This window comes from Furipterus horrens, unplaced genomic scaffold (assembly GCF_987537825.1).
Source record: "Furipterus horrens unplaced genomic scaffold, mFurHor1.1.pri manual_scaffold_15, whole genome shotgun sequence".
In the NCBI taxonomy this organism is placed as follows: domain Eukaryota; kingdom Metazoa; phylum Chordata; class Mammalia; order Chiroptera; family Furipteridae; genus Furipterus; species Furipterus horrens.
This window is the reverse complement of record NW_028327185.1, coordinates 7,814,713-7,835,062: the sequence shown is the minus strand read 5'-3', so window position 1 is coordinate 7,835,062 and position 20,350 is coordinate 7,814,713. Positions and strand designations below refer to the sequence as shown.

The 20,350-nt window shown below is 45.7% G+C and overlaps 1 protein-coding gene across 1 annotated transcript in view; it reads left to right on the top strand.

Moving 5' to 3' along the window:
* The first annotated feature begins 1,616 nt into the window (after positions 1–1,616).
* The window catches only part of EPRS1 (glutamyl-prolyl-tRNA synthetase 1), a 43,089-nt gene continuing 24,355 nt past the window's right edge, over positions 1,617–20,350 (top strand). Inside the window, exons 1-14 of the mRNA XM_090263532.1 lie at positions 1,617–1,793; positions 3,548–3,632; positions 4,328–4,427; positions 5,262–5,418; positions 6,555–6,694; positions 7,141–7,235; positions 9,039–9,165; positions 9,842–10,034; positions 11,806–11,977; positions 13,210–13,443; positions 14,096–14,180; positions 14,587–14,646; positions 14,930–14,950; positions 20,076–20,186. Coding sequence (XP_090119658.1) covers positions 1,748–1,793; positions 3,548–3,632; positions 4,328–4,427; positions 5,262–5,418; positions 6,555–6,694; positions 7,141–7,235; positions 9,039–9,165; positions 9,842–10,034; positions 11,806–11,977; positions 13,210–13,443; positions 14,096–14,180; positions 14,587–14,646; positions 14,930–14,950; positions 20,076–20,186 — 1,626 coding nt within the window. The 5' untranslated portion in view covers positions 1,617–1,747. The remainder of the gene's footprint in view (positions 1,794–3,547; positions 3,633–4,327; positions 4,428–5,261; positions 5,419–6,554; positions 6,695–7,140; positions 7,236–9,038; positions 9,166–9,841; positions 10,035–11,805; positions 11,978–13,209; positions 13,444–14,095; positions 14,181–14,586; positions 14,647–14,929; positions 14,951–20,075; positions 20,187–20,350) is intronic.

Below are 20,350 nucleotides of genomic sequence, written 5' to 3'. Positions count from 1 at the left end.
CAGAGATGGAACTAAATGCTCTCAAAAGTTAAAAAGTAGCAGTGATATTTAGAATGAGAAAATCAGTTCTATTAAGTCCTGTGTGAATCAAATCAAGGATAAAAATAATGCCTGCCATGTCTTCCATTAGATAACTAGAGAATGGGGAACGCTGGGGATTTTAGTTGTTTACAACTTTAACATGAGTCAACAGTTTGCAGTGGCTGTAAAGAACTAATGTGGTGCATTAATAGCATTATAATGGGCAAGATAAGAGTGTGCTTCTGCCTGCACTCTGTCCAGATCACACTATACCCGGAACATTCTGTTTAGCTCTGAGTATCACATTTTAAAAGGCACATTGACTAATAGGAGCGTATTTGGAAAAGGGCAGCTGGAACAGATTAAAACCACCATTTGAAGGATTGTTGATATCCTTCAAGGACTGGAGGCCATCATGCCCCTAGACCTGTTCTGTACAGCCTCAGAGGGAGGTGCCTGAGGTACAGAAAAGCAGACTTAGGTGCATAGTAATAGGTGTTTAGAAACAGGGGCCTGCCTTAAGCAGTATTAAATTCCTCATCACTGAAGGTGTTCTCAAACGGTATTTGGTTGTTTATTTGTTGAATAACTGATTCCAGGATTCTCTATCGCTAATGTATTATATGGTAGGAGACGCTCAGCATGTCTAACATAAGGTTTTTCAGCAAACAGGAATCTTAAGAATTAGGGTGTGCAGAAGAATAATCAGTGAGAACAAAGGGAGGTAGAAAGGCAAGAGTGGTGTGCACAGAACTTCATAAAATGAGGTTATGGATCCCGTTCCTGGAGGTTCTGATAGGAAGGGAGAGGCAGGGGGGGAGACGTTTTGCTCTGATGCACGTGCTTTGCCCACTCGGGGGGCTGGCTAAGCCCACATTTAAGTGGCACTCCAGTAAAAACGGGTGATTTTAGGAGGTTAAAAGAATGTGTGCGGGGGGGTGAGGCTGAGATGATTTTTTCAGTAAATCCTTGGCTCCCTGAGCTTGACTACCAGCCCTTGGAACATGCCCGCAGCGCACAAAGTGAGCCCCCTGACACGCCCAGTACCCGCCTGGCACCATGCGGGCATCACAAGGTTACTGACTACATTCCTATGTGCTGTACTTGACATTCCCGTGACTATTTTGTAACTGCCAGTCTGTACTTCTTAATCCCATCACTTTTTTCATCCCGTCCAAAAAAGTCCTTCCTTTTAACCATTATTTTCAAGTGTGGGGATAAAACTCCTGGAAATACATTCTCCTTTTGGAAAAAACAAAAAAACAAAAAACGGAGGAGACCAGACAAGCTTCCCGCATCCCCCGTGTAAGCAAGGCTGTTGGCTCGGTGTGCGCTTCCCGGCCTCGGCCTGTTTACCTACACGCAGCGCCCATCGACCACACATGACACCATTTGCATGTTTCCTTCGGTGCTTCGCGTGAACTTGGTCTTTCCTCGCTTTACGAAGTGTCGTAAGGCCGTCCGCTTCAGCGTCTTTCCCATGGCGACGAGGAAAGCCACGTACGTCCCTCGGTCCCTAGATGCCGAGGGGCGGGTCGACGGCCGCGGGCGGCGCGCGGCGATGACGTAAGTGGGCGCGCCCGACGCGACGGCCACGGCTGAGGGGCGGGGCGAAGGCTGCGGCGGCGTCGGGCAAGCGCACGCGTTGTGGCTTTTCGCTGTCGGCGGTGACGAGGTGGTCCTGGCAGCCAGGCAGGCGCTCTAGCAGGTGGCCCCGCAGGTGGAGATGGCTGCGCTGTGTCTGACCGTGAATTCAGGAGACCCTCCCCTGGGTAAGGGGCCGAGGCCGCCGACCCGCGTGGGTTGCATCAGCCGTGGCGGGGGCGGGGCGGGGAGTCGCCGCGCGCCCCGGCTTTGCGCAGCGGCGGGCATGGTCACGGACAGACGCTGGCCTCTTCCCCTTGACCTTCCTCAGCGTAGGCGCCGCGCCGCGTGCCTTCTGCCCCCGGACTCTTGAAAACAGTGTTCTCGGGCGCGGAGGGGGCCGCCGTGTGAGCCGCGACCGCGGACCCTTTCCGAAATGGCTTTCCCTGGAGCCCGAGAGCTGCTCGTAGAAATAACACCTTAAAACTTAAAACCCCATTCCCTTCCCTCCCCCTCTTTTAGAATGATCCCCTGAAGGCTCTATCATTCCTTTCTTCCTCCCTCCTTTTCAGAAAAGATCTTCAGCCCACTTGCCTTGACTTTTGTTTACTTCCCATTCGGTTCAGAGGGGCCACGGCGGGCGATGACAGTGGCATTGAAACTGGCGGCCGAGGTTGCGTTGATCTTTAATGGAAGGTGTCGGGGTCGCTGCCGGCACCCCTGAGCGCACTGCGGGTTCCTGGGGCTGCTCTCCTGCTCGCTTTGGAAGTGTAGGAAACGCCCGCGTGTCCCGGTTCCGCCCCAAGTTCAACTTGGAGTCGCATTTTCAACGTGGCCAAGGTCCCTGTGGACAGAGAGCTTAGAGTTTCCGCTTTTTTTTTTTTTTTTATTACTTTGGAAAAGTTACACGAGATCATTTAGTTTATTGCTCTCGTATTTGTTAACGTGTGTAGATGGTATAGACACATGGGTACTTTTCTAATGTTCAGGGAGCCCAGATGTTTAAATACAATCCAACGTGGGGCTGACGAATATGCATTACATTGTCAGCTTTGGTGGTATTCTTAGTGTATTGTAACAAAAAACAGGAGTTATTATCGACTTTAAGCATTTAAAAAATACTGATGGTTAAGCGCACTGGTTCCAGTAAGTATGGGCTAACCTCACAGAGATCAACGAACTCTAAAAAGAAATGGGTTTGTTTCTGGGGCTGAGAAGTGCTGGACAATGTGGTTAAGAGCAAAGATGTTGGTCTCCAGAGACCTGTGTCCACTCCTGGCTTCCACTTAGTACACGAGGGACCGTGGCAAGTCCCTTGTTTGGCATCGCACACAGTGTCCTAAAGAAAGGGGGGATAAGGGATTCATGAATCAGTGGAGTAAACTTTTAATGTGTGTTCAGCAGCAAATTATACTGCGTTTTAGATGTTTAATTCTGGATTGCCTTAGACCTGCATTCACATCCTGGCTGCCACATATTTAGTCAAGGTCTTCAGGCTAGAACCCCTCCAAGCCTCAGTTTCCTCTCCTGTAAAATGGAGATAAAGGTGCTTACCTCTTAATAAGGCTACAAAGATTAAAAGCTGTAATGACTGCCTGCCAGGCGTCCAGCACAGTGCCTACCACATAGTCATCACCTGAGTACTAGTAACGATACCTTTTGTGGGAGGCACTGTTCTCATACTTCTCCTCTCCTGAGGGAGAAGAAGATTAATTTCCGAGTCCCTACCTGGAAGATGAGCATCTTGAAAAGAAGTTGGACTGTGCCAGTGAGTGCTTTCTGATTTGTTGTTTCTCCAAGATCAGAAGAATCTAGTACTTTCTGTTCACAGACCACAGGGAAAAATGCTTATTTTTTGTAAGACTTAATATTGGCTTGTTGAGTGGTCCGTATGTTTTATGATTCAAGTTTATAAAGAGAAATCTTTTCATGTTATTTTTAGGTGCTTTGCTGGCGGTAGAACATGTGAAGGACAACGTCAGCATTTCTGTTGAAGAAGGGAAGGAGAATATTCTTCATGTATCTGAGTATGTGCTTTTATAGCTTTTAAAATGTTTTTTACAAAACAATTTTGATGGGGTTTGATTTTCAGTCTTTACCTGGAAATTGATAAAACTAGCTTCTCTGTGACAGTATGTCCTTGGCTTTGTTGCTTTGATCTGTTTTAAACTAGTTAGTCTCAATATTCCAATTATATTTTCATAATGTCACCACTATCACTGAATAGATGTATAGAAATTAATAGTGAGAAAGATAATAGATCATATAGATAATGTGAAGTCAATTGTTGGATTTAGCTTAACATTCCAGAATAAATTGGAGTTTGATAGAAATAGCAAAGAACAAATTACAAAGCCCTGGCTGCTGTGGCTCAGTGGAGTGAGCGTCGGCCTGTGAACCAAGTGTCACTGGTTCGATTCCCAGTCAGGGCACATGACTAGGTTGCATGCCAGTTCCCCAGTTGGTGGCGTGTGAGAGGCAACCACACATCGATGTTTCTCTCCCTCTCTTTCCCCTTTCCCCGCTCTCTAAAAACAAGTAAATAAAATAAAATAATAAAAATATTTTTTTAAAAAAAGAACGAATTACATTTCTTTTTTTGCTGTAGTAGAAAATACACGGTAAATAGAAGAGTTCTATTTTTACATTTCTTCATAAGTGTCATGACCTTTACTGTTTTGCTAGAGCCACAGTAATATTTTGTTTTATGCTTATATTCTAGAAATGTGGAATTCACAGACATCAATTCCATCCTTCGCTACTTGGCTAGAGTTGCAACTACCGCTGGTCTCTACGGCTCGAACCTGATGGAACATACTGAGGTATGGAGTGAGCGTTACTGGGGGCGTGATTTGTTTTGACTTATGCCTTGCTCTTTTGAGAACTTCATTTTATTATTCTTTTTAAGTGTTCATTATGGACCAAGTTAAAGAATTCTCATCCTGTTTTTATTTTCAAAAAAAAAAACCCTTGAGATCCTAACTTTGAACTTCTAGTCCCTTTCAGCCGCTCTGTTGGGTTATTGAACGCATCTTCCTCTTCCTAGAATTTCAGAGCTGGATGTGACCCTATCGATCATCTTACACAATTCCCTTACTTTACAGATGAGGCAACAGGCCTCAGAAAGTTAAAGATTAAGAAGTGTGTCCAGGGTCACCCCATTTTCCTTTCTAAGGGTTGACCTTATTAATTACAGCAGTAGTAGGTTAACTATCAGTCCTGCGCTTTGGATGCCGTGTTTCAGTTTTGCTGTTTGTATACAGCTCTCACTTTCCTGATTCTTATAAAATTCAGAGACAAAGAATAGTTTCCAAGCGTTACTTTTCAGCTCTGCAAGTGCATGACTCTGTTCCGTCCAGGCGCCAGCTGTCTGGTTCCGTCATGTCGGTTTCTCTTCCTGCTGCCGGTTGCATGTCTTTTTCTTTTTCTTCCCTGGAAGTGGCCCTCAGTGCCTCTGCTTAAAAAGAAAGCACAGAAGAGTAACAAGAAAATGTGTTTACATAAGTGCCATTTTAGATCCCAGGCAATTAGAATTAAATCCACGTAACGGTAAATTCTATTGTTGTTACAGGAAGGGCATGGTTCTAACTGAGGTTGTTTGTTTTTATTTAAATCTAAACCCTGGGATGCCTTTCTGTTCTCTTTTGTGTTCACAGATTGATCACTGGTTGGAGTTTAGTGCTACAAAATTGTCTTCCTGCAATTTGTTTTCTTCTGCAATCAATGAGCTCAATCACTGCCTGTCTCTGAGAACCTATTTAGTTGGAAACTCCTTGAGCTTAGCAGATTTATGCGTTTGGGCCACCCTGAAAGGTATCAGTAATTCTTCTAGACAAATGTTGTTTTAATTATTAATGTTTTGCTGGATAAGAAGTACACAGGCTTTGTGTATGTGAACGAACATCCGTTTATCTGTTTATTGGCAGTCATTTAGGACTTGCTTGCAAAGATGTGACCCTCCCAGCTATTTTATTCCCAACCAGTCGCAGGAGTTCCGTATCCCCTGTTGTCCCCGGAGGTCATGTCTCTCTCTCAATACCTCAGGTCCCCTCTTGCCTTTGGACTGGGCTTTGTTCCTGCTGAAGAAGCCCTCATCCTGTTTATGGTAGACCTGTCCTGGCTCAGCCATCATGTCACTCCAGGCACTGTGGTCTTAACTGCTCGGTCGGGGTGTGATTGGAGGTGTGGGGATGAGCTGGAGTTGTCCCTCTGGAAGGTCACTTTTTTTCCCATCTCCTGTGACTAGTTTGCAATAGCTAAGGAGAGGTACAAAGGAGACTTGAATCTTGTTAATTTATTTTGTGTAAAAACACACCTGGAGGAAATACGCCATAATGTTTTATTATTCTTTAAATCTGGGTTATGTGGGATTTTTAAAATGTTTTCTGGACTTAAACTTTTCTCCAAATTAAATTGTTGTAATAATTACCAGCATAAATTGAAGTCTTTTCTAGTTAGACCTTTTCGTCTATAGATTTCACATTTTTGTCTATTTTGATGTTTGACTTAATATTCATGAAAGAGATAATGTCTTAAGGATATAGCTTCGTAATATTAAAGTTAAATAAATTTCCTTCAGTACCTATTCTAGACATGACTTCTGAAGAAATGAGCTGCTGCTTGATCTTAATTTTCGTTTTGTTCTTTCGCACCCTTCTTAAAGCTCTCCCTTGATTATGAAATGCAGCTTATGGCTGGGCGAGTGGCAGTGCTGGGGGCGGGGTGCAGCGTTCCTTTCAGGGGAGCGAGCTGAAAACTTACTCTTCATTAACTTCTGTGGGTGCCGTAAAGTGCATTAAGTTTTGGAAAACATCAGTGTACGCCCAGATTTCACTCACTCTAGAAGCACAGCTTGAAGCCACCTCCTTTACTGAAATCGACCACGCCTGGAGCTTTGCTTTCTAAGTTGCAGAGTGATTCATTGGTTTTGAAATGATGTTTGCTCCTAGGAAACGAGGCGTGGCAGGAACACCTGAGAGAGAACAAAGCTCCGGTCCATGTGAAGCGCTGGTTTGGCTTTCTCGAAGCCCAGCAGGCCTTCCGGTCAGTAGGTAGCCGGTGGAATATTTCAGCGGCCAGAGCTAAAGTGGTAAGTCTTGTTTGTAATTCTTCTAATGGTGACGTCTTTTCAAACCTGAGACCCCAGATTTGAAAAGAAAACTCTTCCTAGTCAGAGGTTTTTTGTTTGTTTGTTTTCATGTATAAAAAAGGCTCCTCTTGGATGAATCTAAAGTCTCGGCTTCCCTTTGCTGCTCTTTAACTGCTTACAGCCTTAATCTACATAATTATATGTTAAAAGAGCATAATCATTTAGTGTGTGGCCCTTACAAAATCTAAACTTCAGGCAACTAAAATCTCATTCGTTTTTAGCTATACCAGCTTTCCTTCCTTCTAAATCTGTTCTTTGGTTTTTGAACCACTGACCAGTGAGTGCTGGGCTTCTGCAGAGCCTTTTGGTGGGTTCCGTGGGGGTAGTTGTTGAATATATTCTTAAACATTTAACTCTGTAACTATTTTGTTGCTTTTCATTTTCAGGCACCTCAGAAAAAGCAAGATGTTGGGAAATTTGTTGAGCTTCCGGGTGCCGAGATGGGAAAGGTTACAGTCCGATTTCCTCCAGAGGCTAGTGGGTAAGAAAATCAATGTTAAAATTAAAATTGAATATATTTAGTGGAAAATCTTTATAAAATATTTTTAATAGGTTAATAAAGAAAAGATTTTAGTTGTGGGAGTTATAATTATAAATATATTAATCCTTAATTATTCACAATTAGTATATTAAATTTGTAGTTTTAGTTTATTAAGTCAATGGGAAAGGCAGCATCTGTATTTTACCCCAGATGGAATTTTAATTATAATTTTAAAAAAATACGTAAATAGACTTGAGTTTTATTTACATTTTGAGATTTTTAGGCTGTCATTTAATAAGGATTTATACTTGTACCCTGAGCAATTTTTTAATTAGCAGTAGAAGTTATGGTAGAATTATTTTAAGTTATTTTTCTTCCAAATAAAGGGAGTCCTGAAAATTACTAACACTGTTCCCCAGTGTTCCCCATCACCCCTGGCGTCCATAGGAAATAAAGATAGTCTCGTGGCTCATTGGGGGAAAGACTGGTGGCCGGCGGTCCGCAGCCTGGGGCCGCCTCACGCCCTGCCCGGCGTCCCCAGGGCTGCGGGCACCTGCCAGGCTCTTGGAAGCGCACGAGAGAAGCTTTGAGACGGAGCCCTTCCAGGCGTGCCAGTACCATAAATGCCTCTGTGGGGCAGGTAGCCTCGGGGACATGGCCATCGGGAAGGTTTCCTACCACATTTGATAAGTGAGATGATCTTGTCCCCAAATTTAACGTGGTCTCAGGTTTGTGTTGCACAGCGGGTCCTCCCCCGCCCGTGCAGAGTGGAACGTGTGGGCGGGAGAAAGTGGCAGGGGAGTGGATTTCGGGCGCAGGCGCCGCACCACTCAGTGGTCGTTGTCAGAGTGGCATCGGCCATGCATGACACCTGTCTGATGGGGCTTAATCCGCTCACACGCGTGGGTCCCCGCTGCCCCACCTCGTGCTCCTGCCTGCTCGGGGGTGAGAGGGCACAGTTGTCCTGCTGGACGGTGACGTCAGCGCTTTGGTCAAAGCCGCCTTCTCTGCAGTGGCTGTGTGTCGCGGTGTCATTTGAACGTTTGCCGGTGTTTAATATTTTCTGTCACTTCTTGGAATAACAAGTTCCTCGTTTGTTCTAAATTATGTCCCTTTCACAGACCATGCTGTTGGCCGAATACATTTTCGGATTTGGAATATAAATCAGTGTTCATGTTTTTCATGTTTTTGATATTTCCTTATGTTGCTCAGGAGTTCCTTAATGATTTTTAATCATTTTTTTCTGTCTTGTGTAAAAGGCCAGAAGTCTCAACTCTTGCCTTCCCGTTCTTGTCCTTAGCGAGCATGTGTGTACACCCATTCTGTGCAAACACTACCAGGCCTTCACATGTGTAACGTATTTAACCCCGACAGCCCTGTGAGGAGGTCACTGCTGGTACCTCCTTCAGAGGACACGGAAGTAGCTTTCCGGTGGCTTCTGGATTCCCATGTGCTTTCGTTTAGTCACCACTGTGACAGAGGCCGTCTCTCATGTGACCTGTGGGTGCCCGTTCTCAGCAGCTTCAGAGCTTAGTAAAGACACCCTGCCGTGTGGCCCTGAAACAGTTTTGGGAAAAAAAAAAAGATTCTCCTTAAGGTGTAATGTTTGTAGCCTTGTCTCTTTGTGAGGTTTGACACATGGAATTATTTCTTCAGCTGATTCTATAAAGGGGGTGGTCTTCCTGTCAGGGGCAGGTTTCCCACCAGCACCTTCTGTTAGGAAATATCCCGTCCTCCTGCCCCCGCAAAGGGGACAGTTGCGGCCGCAGCGCTGACGCGCCCCCGGCGCCGCGTCTGTTGCAGCTACCTGCACATCGGGCACGCCAAGGCCGCGCTGCTGAACCAGCACTACCAGGTGAACTTCCGGGGCAGGCTCATCATGAGGTTCGACGACACGAACCCCGAGAAGGAAAAGGAAGACTTTGAGAAGGTAACTAACGGGCAGCGATGGCGCTGTGTCAGAGCCGCCACTTCACACGCGTGGCCTGATCCCTGCCTGGCAGGGGAATCCAGCGGGAACCTAACGCTTGTCATAGATTTTGTTCTCATGGACGCTTTTTCCCTGGGTCTGAGACCTAAGCCGAGAGGTACTGAGCTCCCACACCAGAAACGTCAGTTTATTTTTTCTCCCTCCACTGTTGTAGAATTTACCCAATGCTGTAGGTCTCCGTTTCTTCAGTGAACTATACCTAGAGGCAGGTTCCCCTTTTTGTCATATCGTTTTAAGTTTATGACCGAAGCAGGCACGCACCAGGTATTGGAAAGCGTGCAGGTTCCGTAGCCTCTCACAGCATCTTTATTCAGAAGCACTGCAGTATATTCAAGGAGAGGGCGGATGAATGATCATCAGCGTGGCCAGTAATAACCATCCTTTCCCTCGTCAGTGGAAGGCTCCATGAGGTCAGCTTTCCCGGCTGGAAATTGGGAGGATATTGTAATGACTCTCTTTTTCTTTTCTTATCGAATATACAACTTCCACCACCGTCTCCCGGCTACCTAAGGCTGAGGGTGTGTTACTACATTTGCCCAAATGCAGTGCCGAGGACTGTAAATACACAAGGGGGTGCGGAGGGTGGACTGGGGGTGATTTTGGGTTCTCGCTGCAGGTTATCCTGGAAGACGTTGCCATGCTGCATATCAAACCCGATCAGTTCACTTACACCTCGGATCACTTTGAAACCATAATGAAATACGCAGAGAAGCTCATTCAGGAAGGGAAGGCCTATGTGGACGATACTCCTGCGGAGCAGATGAAGGCCGAGCGAGAGCAGAGGATAGAATCCAAGCACAGAGCAAACTGTAAGGCAACTCAGCGTTTCCTGTTTTAACTGGTGTTCTTGTGTTCTGTGCCTTTAGCAGAACGTGATTTCCTTTTTATGGAAGATGCTGGTTTGAAGTATTTTTGCAGACGTGATTTATATGTTCATTTAGAAATCGTTTTTTTTTTCTCTGTCATCTGTACCTTATTACTTCGTTAGCATCACAACTGTGTGTGAGCTGCCTGCGCCCTTAGCATCTCACTTATGTGCAGCCTTGTGCATGTCATTCCTTCCATTTGAGGGACGCCTTCTGCATCATTTCTGCGTTGTTCTCCATTTGAATACTTAGTTTTTCTAAAAGGTTTGATGATAACGTTATTCCTGCCTAAATCTTCCTTTCAGCATGTGGATATATGTGAACGTAATATTGAAACTTGGTATTACCCTATGTCTCTGAAATATCATTTGACATAAAAGTATATCTTTCTTATTCATTACTTGTCTCTAAGCTTCAGAATTGGGTTACTTTTGTTTTATAATTATGTTGCCAGAACTTCCACAGTATTACAGTATTCCCTCACTTATCGCTGGTATTATGTTCTAGATCCCCCCGCGATAGGTGAAAATCCACGAAGTAGGAACCTTACATTTATTTTAGTATTTAGATATATTTTAAGGCTTTATAAACCCTTCCCACTCACTTATAAACCTTTCCCACTCCCTTATTAACCTTTTCCACACTTCTATAAACACTACTTACATTCTTAAATATATTCTACACTCTTAAACCTATGTAACTTTAACAACATACATGTACAGTACCGCAAAATCCCACGATATAGCGAAAAATCTGCGATAAATAATTAAATATAATATTTTTAAAAATGCAACACAGTGAGGCCGCGGTAAGTGAACCGCGATATAGAGAGTAACCGCTGTATATTTAAATATTCAGTGTCACATTTGGGAAGTAGAGTAAGATCAAATTGTCATAGAAGTTATTTTGTGTGTTTTGTTTTTTAAGTTTTTCTACATTTCTCAGTTACCCGCAGGACTTTAGACTTGACCCTTTGAGAGTAGGCAGCGTGTGCATCCTGTCCCAGCCGTTTCCCCCGAGAGTCACCGTCTAACAAGTCCTTCTTATAAACCATGTGGGGCAGGTGTCTGAAGTCCTTATGTAGTAGAACCGTAGAGCCTTGACAAACAGCATTTTTTTTCTGGGGTTAAACCTGCACTGCCACCTGCTTTCCATCGCCTCTCACTGCTAAGACCCAGGCGTGTCCTGCTTCCCACTGGAAAGCGGCAGGGTCCTTTGGGGGCCCCTGGGCTCGGGTCTGAGCCTCAGCCATGCTCTCCAGACGGGCAGGGGCTGCAGCGCTGACACCTGTGGGCCCCATGGCCGGGCTGGCCCAGTCTGCCCCCGGCACGAGGCGACAAAGGCACGGTGGTCAGGTGCAGGGTGTCGGCCCGGTGGGCCATGGTAGAAAACGGGAGACTTGGGGTGAGAGAAACCTTCAGGCCTTGTCCACCTTCTCTCAGCCATCAGCAGGACCCCGTGTGGGATGTAGTGACTAGACTTCGGCTGAAGCATTTATAGGGGCGTTTTCTAAGTGTTCTGTGAGCCTTCGGCCTGAACACCCATGCATTTACCCTGGATACTGGGCCTTGGAGCTATTACAGCACCTTAAACTAGTGGAGCATGCTTATAATGTAAAAGCAGAACATGGACATTTATGTCTAATTACAGGACTTTAATTTAAATTCAGCAATTAGTAATACGCTGGATTAACTAATTAATCATCATTTTATAGCTGTTGAGAAGAATCTGCAAATGTGGGAAGAAATGAAAAAAGGGAGCCAGTTCGGCCAGGCCTGCTGTTTGCGAGCGAAGATCGACATGAGCAGCAACAACGGGTGCATGAGGGACCCCACCCTGTACCGCTGCAAAGCTCAGCCGCACCCGAGAACCGGAAGTGCATACAAGTAAGGGTGCTCTCCGTCCTGCTCGGCAGCCCGCCGCTGTGCTCTTCCGCTGTCCGTGCACCGGGCACACGCGGCCCGTGGGTCACGGCTGTGTTACGTAATTTCTGCGGTCGCGCGCATCTCCAGAAGTTGCTTTGCACATATGGATTAGATGTGCTGTGGCGTGTGTCTTTAGATGAAGACACTGTCGTCTTGTTATAAACCGGTTCTGCCAGGCATAAATTAATCCGTAAGTGTGATAGGATTGAACATCTGCAGAAACAGGAACAGTAAAGGGACGTGTCGTGTGCTTTTTCCAGTTTCAATTGGTTTCCTGTGTGTGTTTTCAGGTTAATAGATTTTTGTTTTCTTTAAGTGGCCCCTCCTTCATTAATTCACTTTATAAAGTAACCATAAAATATGTTTTCTTATACTCTGAAGAAATCTACTACATACATGCACTGAAAAATAACTTCTGAAGATATTAGCAAATGTAATGATTATCTGGCTAGCCAATGTGCTTTCTATAAACATGGGGTGCTGGTGTGGTTACATGTGTGTGTTTATATGTCCTTCAGTTTTAACAGAATGACCCCTCCTTGTTTTACTAACCAAACACTTTGAATACATTTGGAAAAGTGTATTTGCATCCACATTTTCAGCATCAAATAATTGCAAAGGCTAATGCAGTAGCCTCTTAATGAAGTTGTATCTTAAAAATTAGAAGTCACAATGCAGTAATTTATTTTTTAAATTTAAATTAAAACTGCTTATGTGTTCTGTACATTTTTTTAGGCAGAAATTATTTTAGGAGTATTCTAAAACGGAACTTTTTTTAGTTAATAATTTGCTTGTCTGTGCTTGAATGCAGTTGATTACAAAAGTAATTCAGTGAACTTGAGTGTGGGATTAATTAAGCTGTTGAAAAGCTAAATTCCCTCAATTATTGTGTGTATTGCTTCCCATCATGATGTGCATTGGTCATTACAGAAATATGATTGTTCAGTTTGCTGTGCGAATACTCAGAGGTCTATTGCAAATGTGTCTTTTTGTTTGAGTATTGCGCGGGTAACTGAGTCATTGTTCTCAGAGTCTGGTGATATTTCGATATACTTTGATTATTATGAGTCATAACACACATTGGCCTTTCAGAGATTCCTAACTAGCAAAGAACTGTGTTTTCAGCGAGTGTTGCTACTTATAACGCCTCACCTAGACGGGGAGGGCACATGCTCCGTGTCGGTGTTTTCCAGCGTTTATCCAACGTACGATTTTGCCTGCCCCATCGTGGACAGCGTCGAAGGGGTCACGCATGCCCTGAGGACGACCGAGTACCACGACAGGGACGAGCAGTTCTACTGGATCATTGACGCTCTGGGCATAAGGAAGCCGTATATCTGGGAGTACAGCCGGCTAAATCTCAACAACACGGTGCTGTCCAAAAGAAAGCTCACCTGGTTCGTGAACGAAGGACTGGTGGACGGATGGTATGTGTCCCGTTGCCCAGACTTGAGGAAGTTGGGGCACGGTGTCCCAGTGACTTCTGAGCTGCTTGGAGGGGCGGGGGCAGGGCGGATGGGAGGAGGTGTAATGGGGGCCTCCAGCCTTCTGGTCCTTGTTTTTATTTGTCCCAGGGAATCGGTCCCCTTCCCATTTGTTTCAAAGCTGCAAACAGGCAGTGCATTGTGGGCTGTGGCACATGGGAATGAAAGGGACGAGGGCCACTCCCTGCAGATCTCTCATTTAATAGAAAAGTACTTGCGTGTCTCTGGTCCTTCATAGATCTGGTTTCATGGTCAAATGTCGAATTAGGGACCTTGAATGTTTGTTAAATAAAACGCAACTAATGGTTTAATGCCTGGGTTTTCTGCGTTTGAAGATGTCACCCCTGTGTCTTTCCTCACGTGTGTTTTTACTGTTTCCAGTAGTGCATGTGTTTTACTGAGCCACCTTTGACTCGTGAGCAGTTTCCCTTGTCCATGAACGTGTGCTCTGGTGCTGTGATCTACCCAACTATCACAGCCAGCTCTTAGGCCAACTGTTGAACAACAGTTGCTCTTTTTTGTTAAAGCATTGTAGACTCTGTGTCTACACGTTAAAAAGATTCCCTTGGTTCTTACAAATGTCCCCGTTTCCCAGGGATGACCCAAGGTTCCCTACGGTCCGTGGGGTGCTGAGGAGAGGGATGACAGTGGAAGGACTGAAGCAGTTTATCGCTGCTCAGGTGAGTGATGCTTTCCTCTCTGGGTTCTCTGTTTCAGCTTTCAGGTGTCTCGTAATGTCCCTTTGTCTCCATTATTTGTTGTTCCTTCTTTCCCTGTCTGCCCTACATAGTGTGAGGGTAGGAGGCTGTTTACAAAGCCTGTGTTAGCGCTGTTACAATGATGGAAAGCTGAGAGTGTCCTGAACCCCGGGGCTCGGGCTGGACACGGGCAGTGTAGGCGGCGACCGTCGGCGCTAGGGGGCCAGGCAAGCACGTGAGCTCATGGGCACGACGTTTCTGCCCCAGCGGAAATAAGCTCTCACGTAATTATCGGGCTTCTGTTTTCTAATATGCGTAGCTTAAGTTGAAGAAAATGTCCTAATGAATACTTTTTGTCCTTTAACTCATTTTATTGTTGTTTTTCTAGGGCTCCTCACGTTCAGTTGTGAACATGGAATGGGACAAACTTTGGGCATTTAACAAAAAGGTACATGTGACTCAACCCTCTCTTCCCTGCCTAACTCCTACGTGTGGATTTCCTTAGTGTGCTCACGGTAGAGAAAATTTTGTGAAGAATGTTACCATTTTGCAGACGTTCAGGAAAATGGAATGTTTTCCTCTTTTAAACATACAAAGAGCATCAAGTCTATTAACTATGCCAGATGAGTCACGATGATTCCAACCAGCAAACTTGGAGTTGTGGGGAATAGTCACAGTTGTTTCCTTAAATCTTTTATGAACACTCTGCATTTCATTTTTCTGCTTTCAAGCTGCGAGCCCTCTGTAAGAAGGTATCACTTAATGCTCTTCTTTGCCTTACTTAGCACACCGCTTCTGGCACATTACCTGTTCTGACCTGAGCTGTCACACGGCTTTGAAGCACAATCACATTTCTATAAAAGACTTGCTTCTACAAACCCATTTGAAAATGCACTATTCCTCGTTTTAAAAAACGTCCTCTGGTTTCTTAGTGGCAAAGGGAAGATCTGGCTAACTCCATGCCACTGTTCCCTTGCGTGCCGAGAGAACAGAGTTTACAGTTACGTAATCTGTTGAGTTGTATTAAAGGTCCCTTAACTGCGATCCCTGTGCCTTACTGACCCTAGCTTTGGAAAACGTGTTTCTTAAGTGCACGCCCAAGGACGTTGTTAATACCACTAAGCGGAAGCAGGTGCTTAGACACTATAATAAGGCAAACACTCATGTGCTGTGCTGTAAACCGTGGTTTCTGTGATTGTGTCCTGTAAGCTCCTTCCCTTCTGCTGCCTGACTGCGCTGATGCCTTTGTCTCGCGTGGTGGTCGCTTGTCTCGCATGTGTCTTGAATTTATTTTATTGTCTGTACGTTGAGTAAGTTTTTCCATACATACAGGAGTTATTAATTGGTTTATTTTGTTGCTGCAGTTACTAATAACAAATACAAGTAGCACTTACAGGCAAAGTTAACATTGGTGTACTTCTTAATCCACAAGTTAAAGGTTTTAGATTTCAGTAAAGTGACAGGTGTGTGCTTAGTTCAGAGACGTGAAATTCCTTCAGCACCGTCATGGGGGTCTGCAGGCCTGCCGGGATGAGCACTGAACTCCCCTGGCTCCTTCCCTTCCTTTTTCTCTCCCTGGATAAATCACTTTCAGCTCTTCTAGATCATTCTCTTGGAATTTATTGCCCATTTCTCTAAGTGACGTGTGTGGCCACTTCCTGATCCTTTCAGTTTTAGGCACTATCCGTTGCCTCCCACAAGGAAGGTGAGGTCTTCTAACTTCTTCTCACAGCTTGTTGGTTTTCTTGTGGTTAGTTGTTTTGGTGTGTCCCCCTCCCCCCCCTCTTTCTTGGTTTAGTTTTCTGATTCCATCTTGAGCTCTGCATGGATTGTCTTAACTTTCCTACCAGAGGGTCTATTCACATGCCTCAGGGATCCTTTCAGTTTCCCTTGGAGACACCTTCTGCTGTGGCCTGTCCTAGACTGGTGGCCACTTCACCTGAGAGCCCAGCTATCCTCCCAGGCCCACCCTCGCCACTGTCCTGGAGGGCCCTTGGCTGTGGCCTGTGGTGACCGTCTGGCTCGCGGATCTCCCTTCTGTCTGTTACCTCTTGCTTTACTGGACTGCGTCCTCTGGGAGCTCCCTGGTACAGTTTTGAGACCTTGCATATGACCTATTCTTCTACTTAGAAATTTCACGGTGACATGCTGTAGTGTGGGTCTGTTTTCATCCATACTCACTGGAAGGACATGTGGCTTCCAGTCTATAAACTCATTCCTTGAGTTCCTGGGAAATTTTCTTTTTTTCTTGTTTGTTTTTTGTCTGTTTTCTTCTCTCAGAAACTCTTCTTGAGCAGACCCTGGGCCTCTATTTTTATATTCTCTCTCTTTGTTGAGTATGTTTTCTGGTAGATCTGTTCAACTACCCTTTTTTTTTTCTTTTTAGTTTGTCATTTATGCTACTGTATTTTTAATATTTGTTTTATCTGAATTTTAAAAATAACTTTCTCTTCCTGTTTCATGCTCATAATATTTATTAATAGTATTTTTTATTTTCTTATAGCATTTCTTTCCTCCAGGTTGTTTATTTTGGTTTTCCTTAGATGTGAAGGCATCTTCCAGAGGTCTGGTTGCGTTGGTTGTCTGCTCGTGTATACCACGGGGCTGCAAGGGCAATTGGGGCCCAAAGAGGAAGAGCCGGGCCTGGCTGCTGGCCTCACCACAGTGTGACCTGGCTGGGCCAGTTAGCTGAAGAATCTTCATGCCGGTGACTTTACATCTCATTTCTGAGATGAGGCCGTGTTCCCAGGAAGTTTTCTTTTCATCCCCGGCCAGAAGTGTGCAGGCCGGGCTGCCGGGGCTCTGGAGCCAGAGGGGGGTCGAGCGCTGAGTGCCTTTGCCTCAGCATCGGAGAGTCACTCAGTGCCCTGCGTCAGCTGTTTCTGGGGTCTCCGGGGTCTCGGCCCCCTCCCCCTCACAGACTGAACTTCCGCCCCTTTGTGGAAGTAGAACTACCTGGTGGGTGGGGCAGAGAGGGGGCGCTTCCAGGTTTTCAGCTCCCAGAGTTCTGATGCTGCTGTTATCTCTTCTCCTGTTCTATTCCACTGGGGGTCTGTGCCTTCTCAGCACAACAGACCGCCTCGAGTCGTCTTAGTGGGGATGTGGGACGGGTGAAGGGAGTTAGTGTTTTTCCATCTGCTCTGTTTATCCATCAGCAGCACCGTAAAAACATAGCACGGTCCTCAAGGACGTGAAGTGCAGGTAGGGAGAATAGTACTGTGGTAACCCCATGGTGCCAGGTGGGTGGGAGACTTGTGGGGGGGTCACTTTGTAAATTACAGAAATGCCAGATCACTGTGCTGTACACCGAATCTAATATAAAAGAATATGAATGTCAACTGTAGTTGGGAAAGAAAACCAGCACGACTGACAGTTTTGGTTGGTGGTGGAAAGGAAGGCATTCTGTTCAAGCACCTCGTGACTCCTCTGCCGGCCTTCACGGCAGCTCCTGTGTTCTGTACGGTCCTGCTCCCTGTGGCCTTCTTCCGGGTCCTCATCCCAGTCAGTCTGTCGTTGCTGCTTTGTGATCTTGTAGCTTGTTCTGTCTTTCCTTCCAGGCTCTGCAAATAAAATCCGAGGGAAGCGTCAGGGCTCTGAATCTCACCCCGTGGCCTTGTGAAGTGCGTGTGCAGGGCAGAGCTAAGCCTTCCTAGTAGCCGGGCATTTCTTTAAGCTGCCGCTGCTCAAAGGCAAGGGCATAAACCCCAGCCTAGCTAGAGCTCTGTGTGCTGCTTTGGAGGAAGAGCTTTATTTACAGGGTGTTCTATATGTGGTTAAGGGGGGTGGTGACGGGCACAGTGAGTTGGGGGGACCATAATCTCAGTATCTCTCTGAAAATACTGTGCTCCTTGTTTTCTTAGGCTGACTTTTCATCTTGCCAGGAAACTAGTACATCATTTTTTTTGTATCGTGATTAAACGAAATATAAGTAGTTTCATTGTTTAAAAAAATCAGCCTTGATACTAGTCGGAGACATCCTGCATTAACCTCACTGGTTTTCCTCCTGGTTTTAGGTAAGTGTTAGGATTTAAACTTCTCAGTCAAGGCAGAAGAGTCACAGCTTCCAGGTGTTCATTTCAGGAGCTATCATTTCTTCCCATCAACCTTTATATACCGCTTTCATTGACAACTGTGTTAGTATTTCAGGGGTAGGACAATACAACATTTTTTCTTCAGCTCCATCCCAACCCCTTTGCTGCTGCCCCTAACACACATCATTTGTCAGGCACGTCTTCCTAAGGGCGGAGATGCTGCGTAAACCCCAGAGAACAGCAGTGTGGCCGCTGTGGGAGCAGGGTGGTGAAGGGTTGCTTTGGCCGCACCCTGTCCTTTCCCTTCTGTCTGTCAGGGCAACTCTTTGAAATCCTTAGGACTCTTTGCAGTAATTTGGAAACCACAAATCCAGAGATTTTTAGAATTGTACACTTTTATGGCTGAAAAACACAGTTAAATCTTTTAATCAAAAGTTTCCCAAACTCATCTGAGCCCAACCATCCTGTGGAATGCTTGTTAAAGGTCCATCTCCACACTTTAGACCAACAGAATTGTAACCCTGTAGGCCTGAGTGGCCCGGAAGTCTGGGCCAGCCCTGCCCTAAGGGGTTGGTGACAGCGGGTCAGCGAGAGAAGCGTCTTCTCCCTCCGGCAGCTGAGGCGGCGGGGCTGCAGGGCAGGGGAGTGCATTCTCAGGCTGCGTCGTCCAGATTTGCCTCTGTAAGGCACGTAGTTGTATCTTCCTGCCTTCAGTGCTAAACTACGAATTAACTCTTTGATCATGAAAGAGCCCTTAAATAGTGAGGGCCACCCGTAAGTCGCGGGGAGGGCAGGGTGAGACAGTAAGTGTGGGCCACTGCCGACTGGGCATGAAGATGAGCAGGGAGGGGGCAGGCAAGGCTCAGGCAACTCGCTTTTCACACTTTCAGGAGTGAGCCTCTGAGTGTGGTTTCTTCTCTGAGTGTTTTTGGAATTTCCACAGCGTCATTTTTTTTCAGAAGCTGAAAAATACACTCGAAGTAAGCAAAAGACAAAAACAGAAAAAACCCCAAACAATGGCCAAAAAAAAAAAAAACAAAAACCAGAACAAAACAAACCCACCAGGTTTAATTTGCCATATTGCTATTTCCCGTATCCTTCTAATGGGGAAAAACAACTTCTCTTCCTTTGCTCAGAGACGTTTGCTTCCGCCTGCATTCTTCCCCATATGCTTTTCTTAGTGTCCAGACATTGCCATTGTGACCGGCCCTCCCGGCTCACGGGAGATGGAGGAGGTTAGAGCCCAGTGAGCAGGACAAGACATTCCGTTAACCTGCAAACATTTATTGGTGACGTGTGTGCACCAGACCCTTGCTGTGTATCGGGAATACAGTCGTCCCAATACAGAATTGCCTTATTATAGTGACCTAATGCTAGTCTGCTTTTCATGGTGATGTGTTGCCTGAAATTGATTATAGAAAATTATACTAAAACATATACCTGTATTCCTGAAAAATGGACTTTTCCAACAATACAAAGCCGAGTAGCATATTTAGCTGTAGGATTAATATATAACTCGACAGGATTTTTCCTTAGCTCTCTAATCCCGAAGCTAAAAATTATTTTCTCAAATGCTCTCATACTGTACTTGGACTTCCTGGTTTCTCTCCGCCTGGCGGTACTTACCTTGGACAGGGGCTCTCATCCTGCATGCGGTCGTCTTTACCAGGGTTTCTCTCTTTTACAAGACGGTTAAAGTGCTGGAGGAGGGCTGGTAGCTAACTGAAGACATTAGTAAATGCAGTAACAGAGAAAGCCAGTTAGAACTCCTGTGCTGTTCTTTATTTTTTTTATGAAATTTAAAAGACTCTCTGGACGTTCTAACACGAGGGTGCCTCTGTTGCAGGTCATTGACCCAGTGGCGCCAAGGTATGTCGCCCTGCTGAAGAAAGAGGTGGTCCCCGTGCACATCCCTGAAGCGCAGGAGGAGAGGAAAGAAGTGGCCAAGCACCCAAAGGTCACCCTGCAGCCTCGCAGCGTTGTTCCCTAGTGGCGGGGGCACGGTAACAGGGAGCGTGTGCTCTGGCGGCCAGCTGCGGCTTTGGCCTCGTTTTCCGCCCTGTGGTATTGGTCAGGATCTGGTGCTAATTGGAGAAAATAATCTGTGGCTTTCTTTCTGAA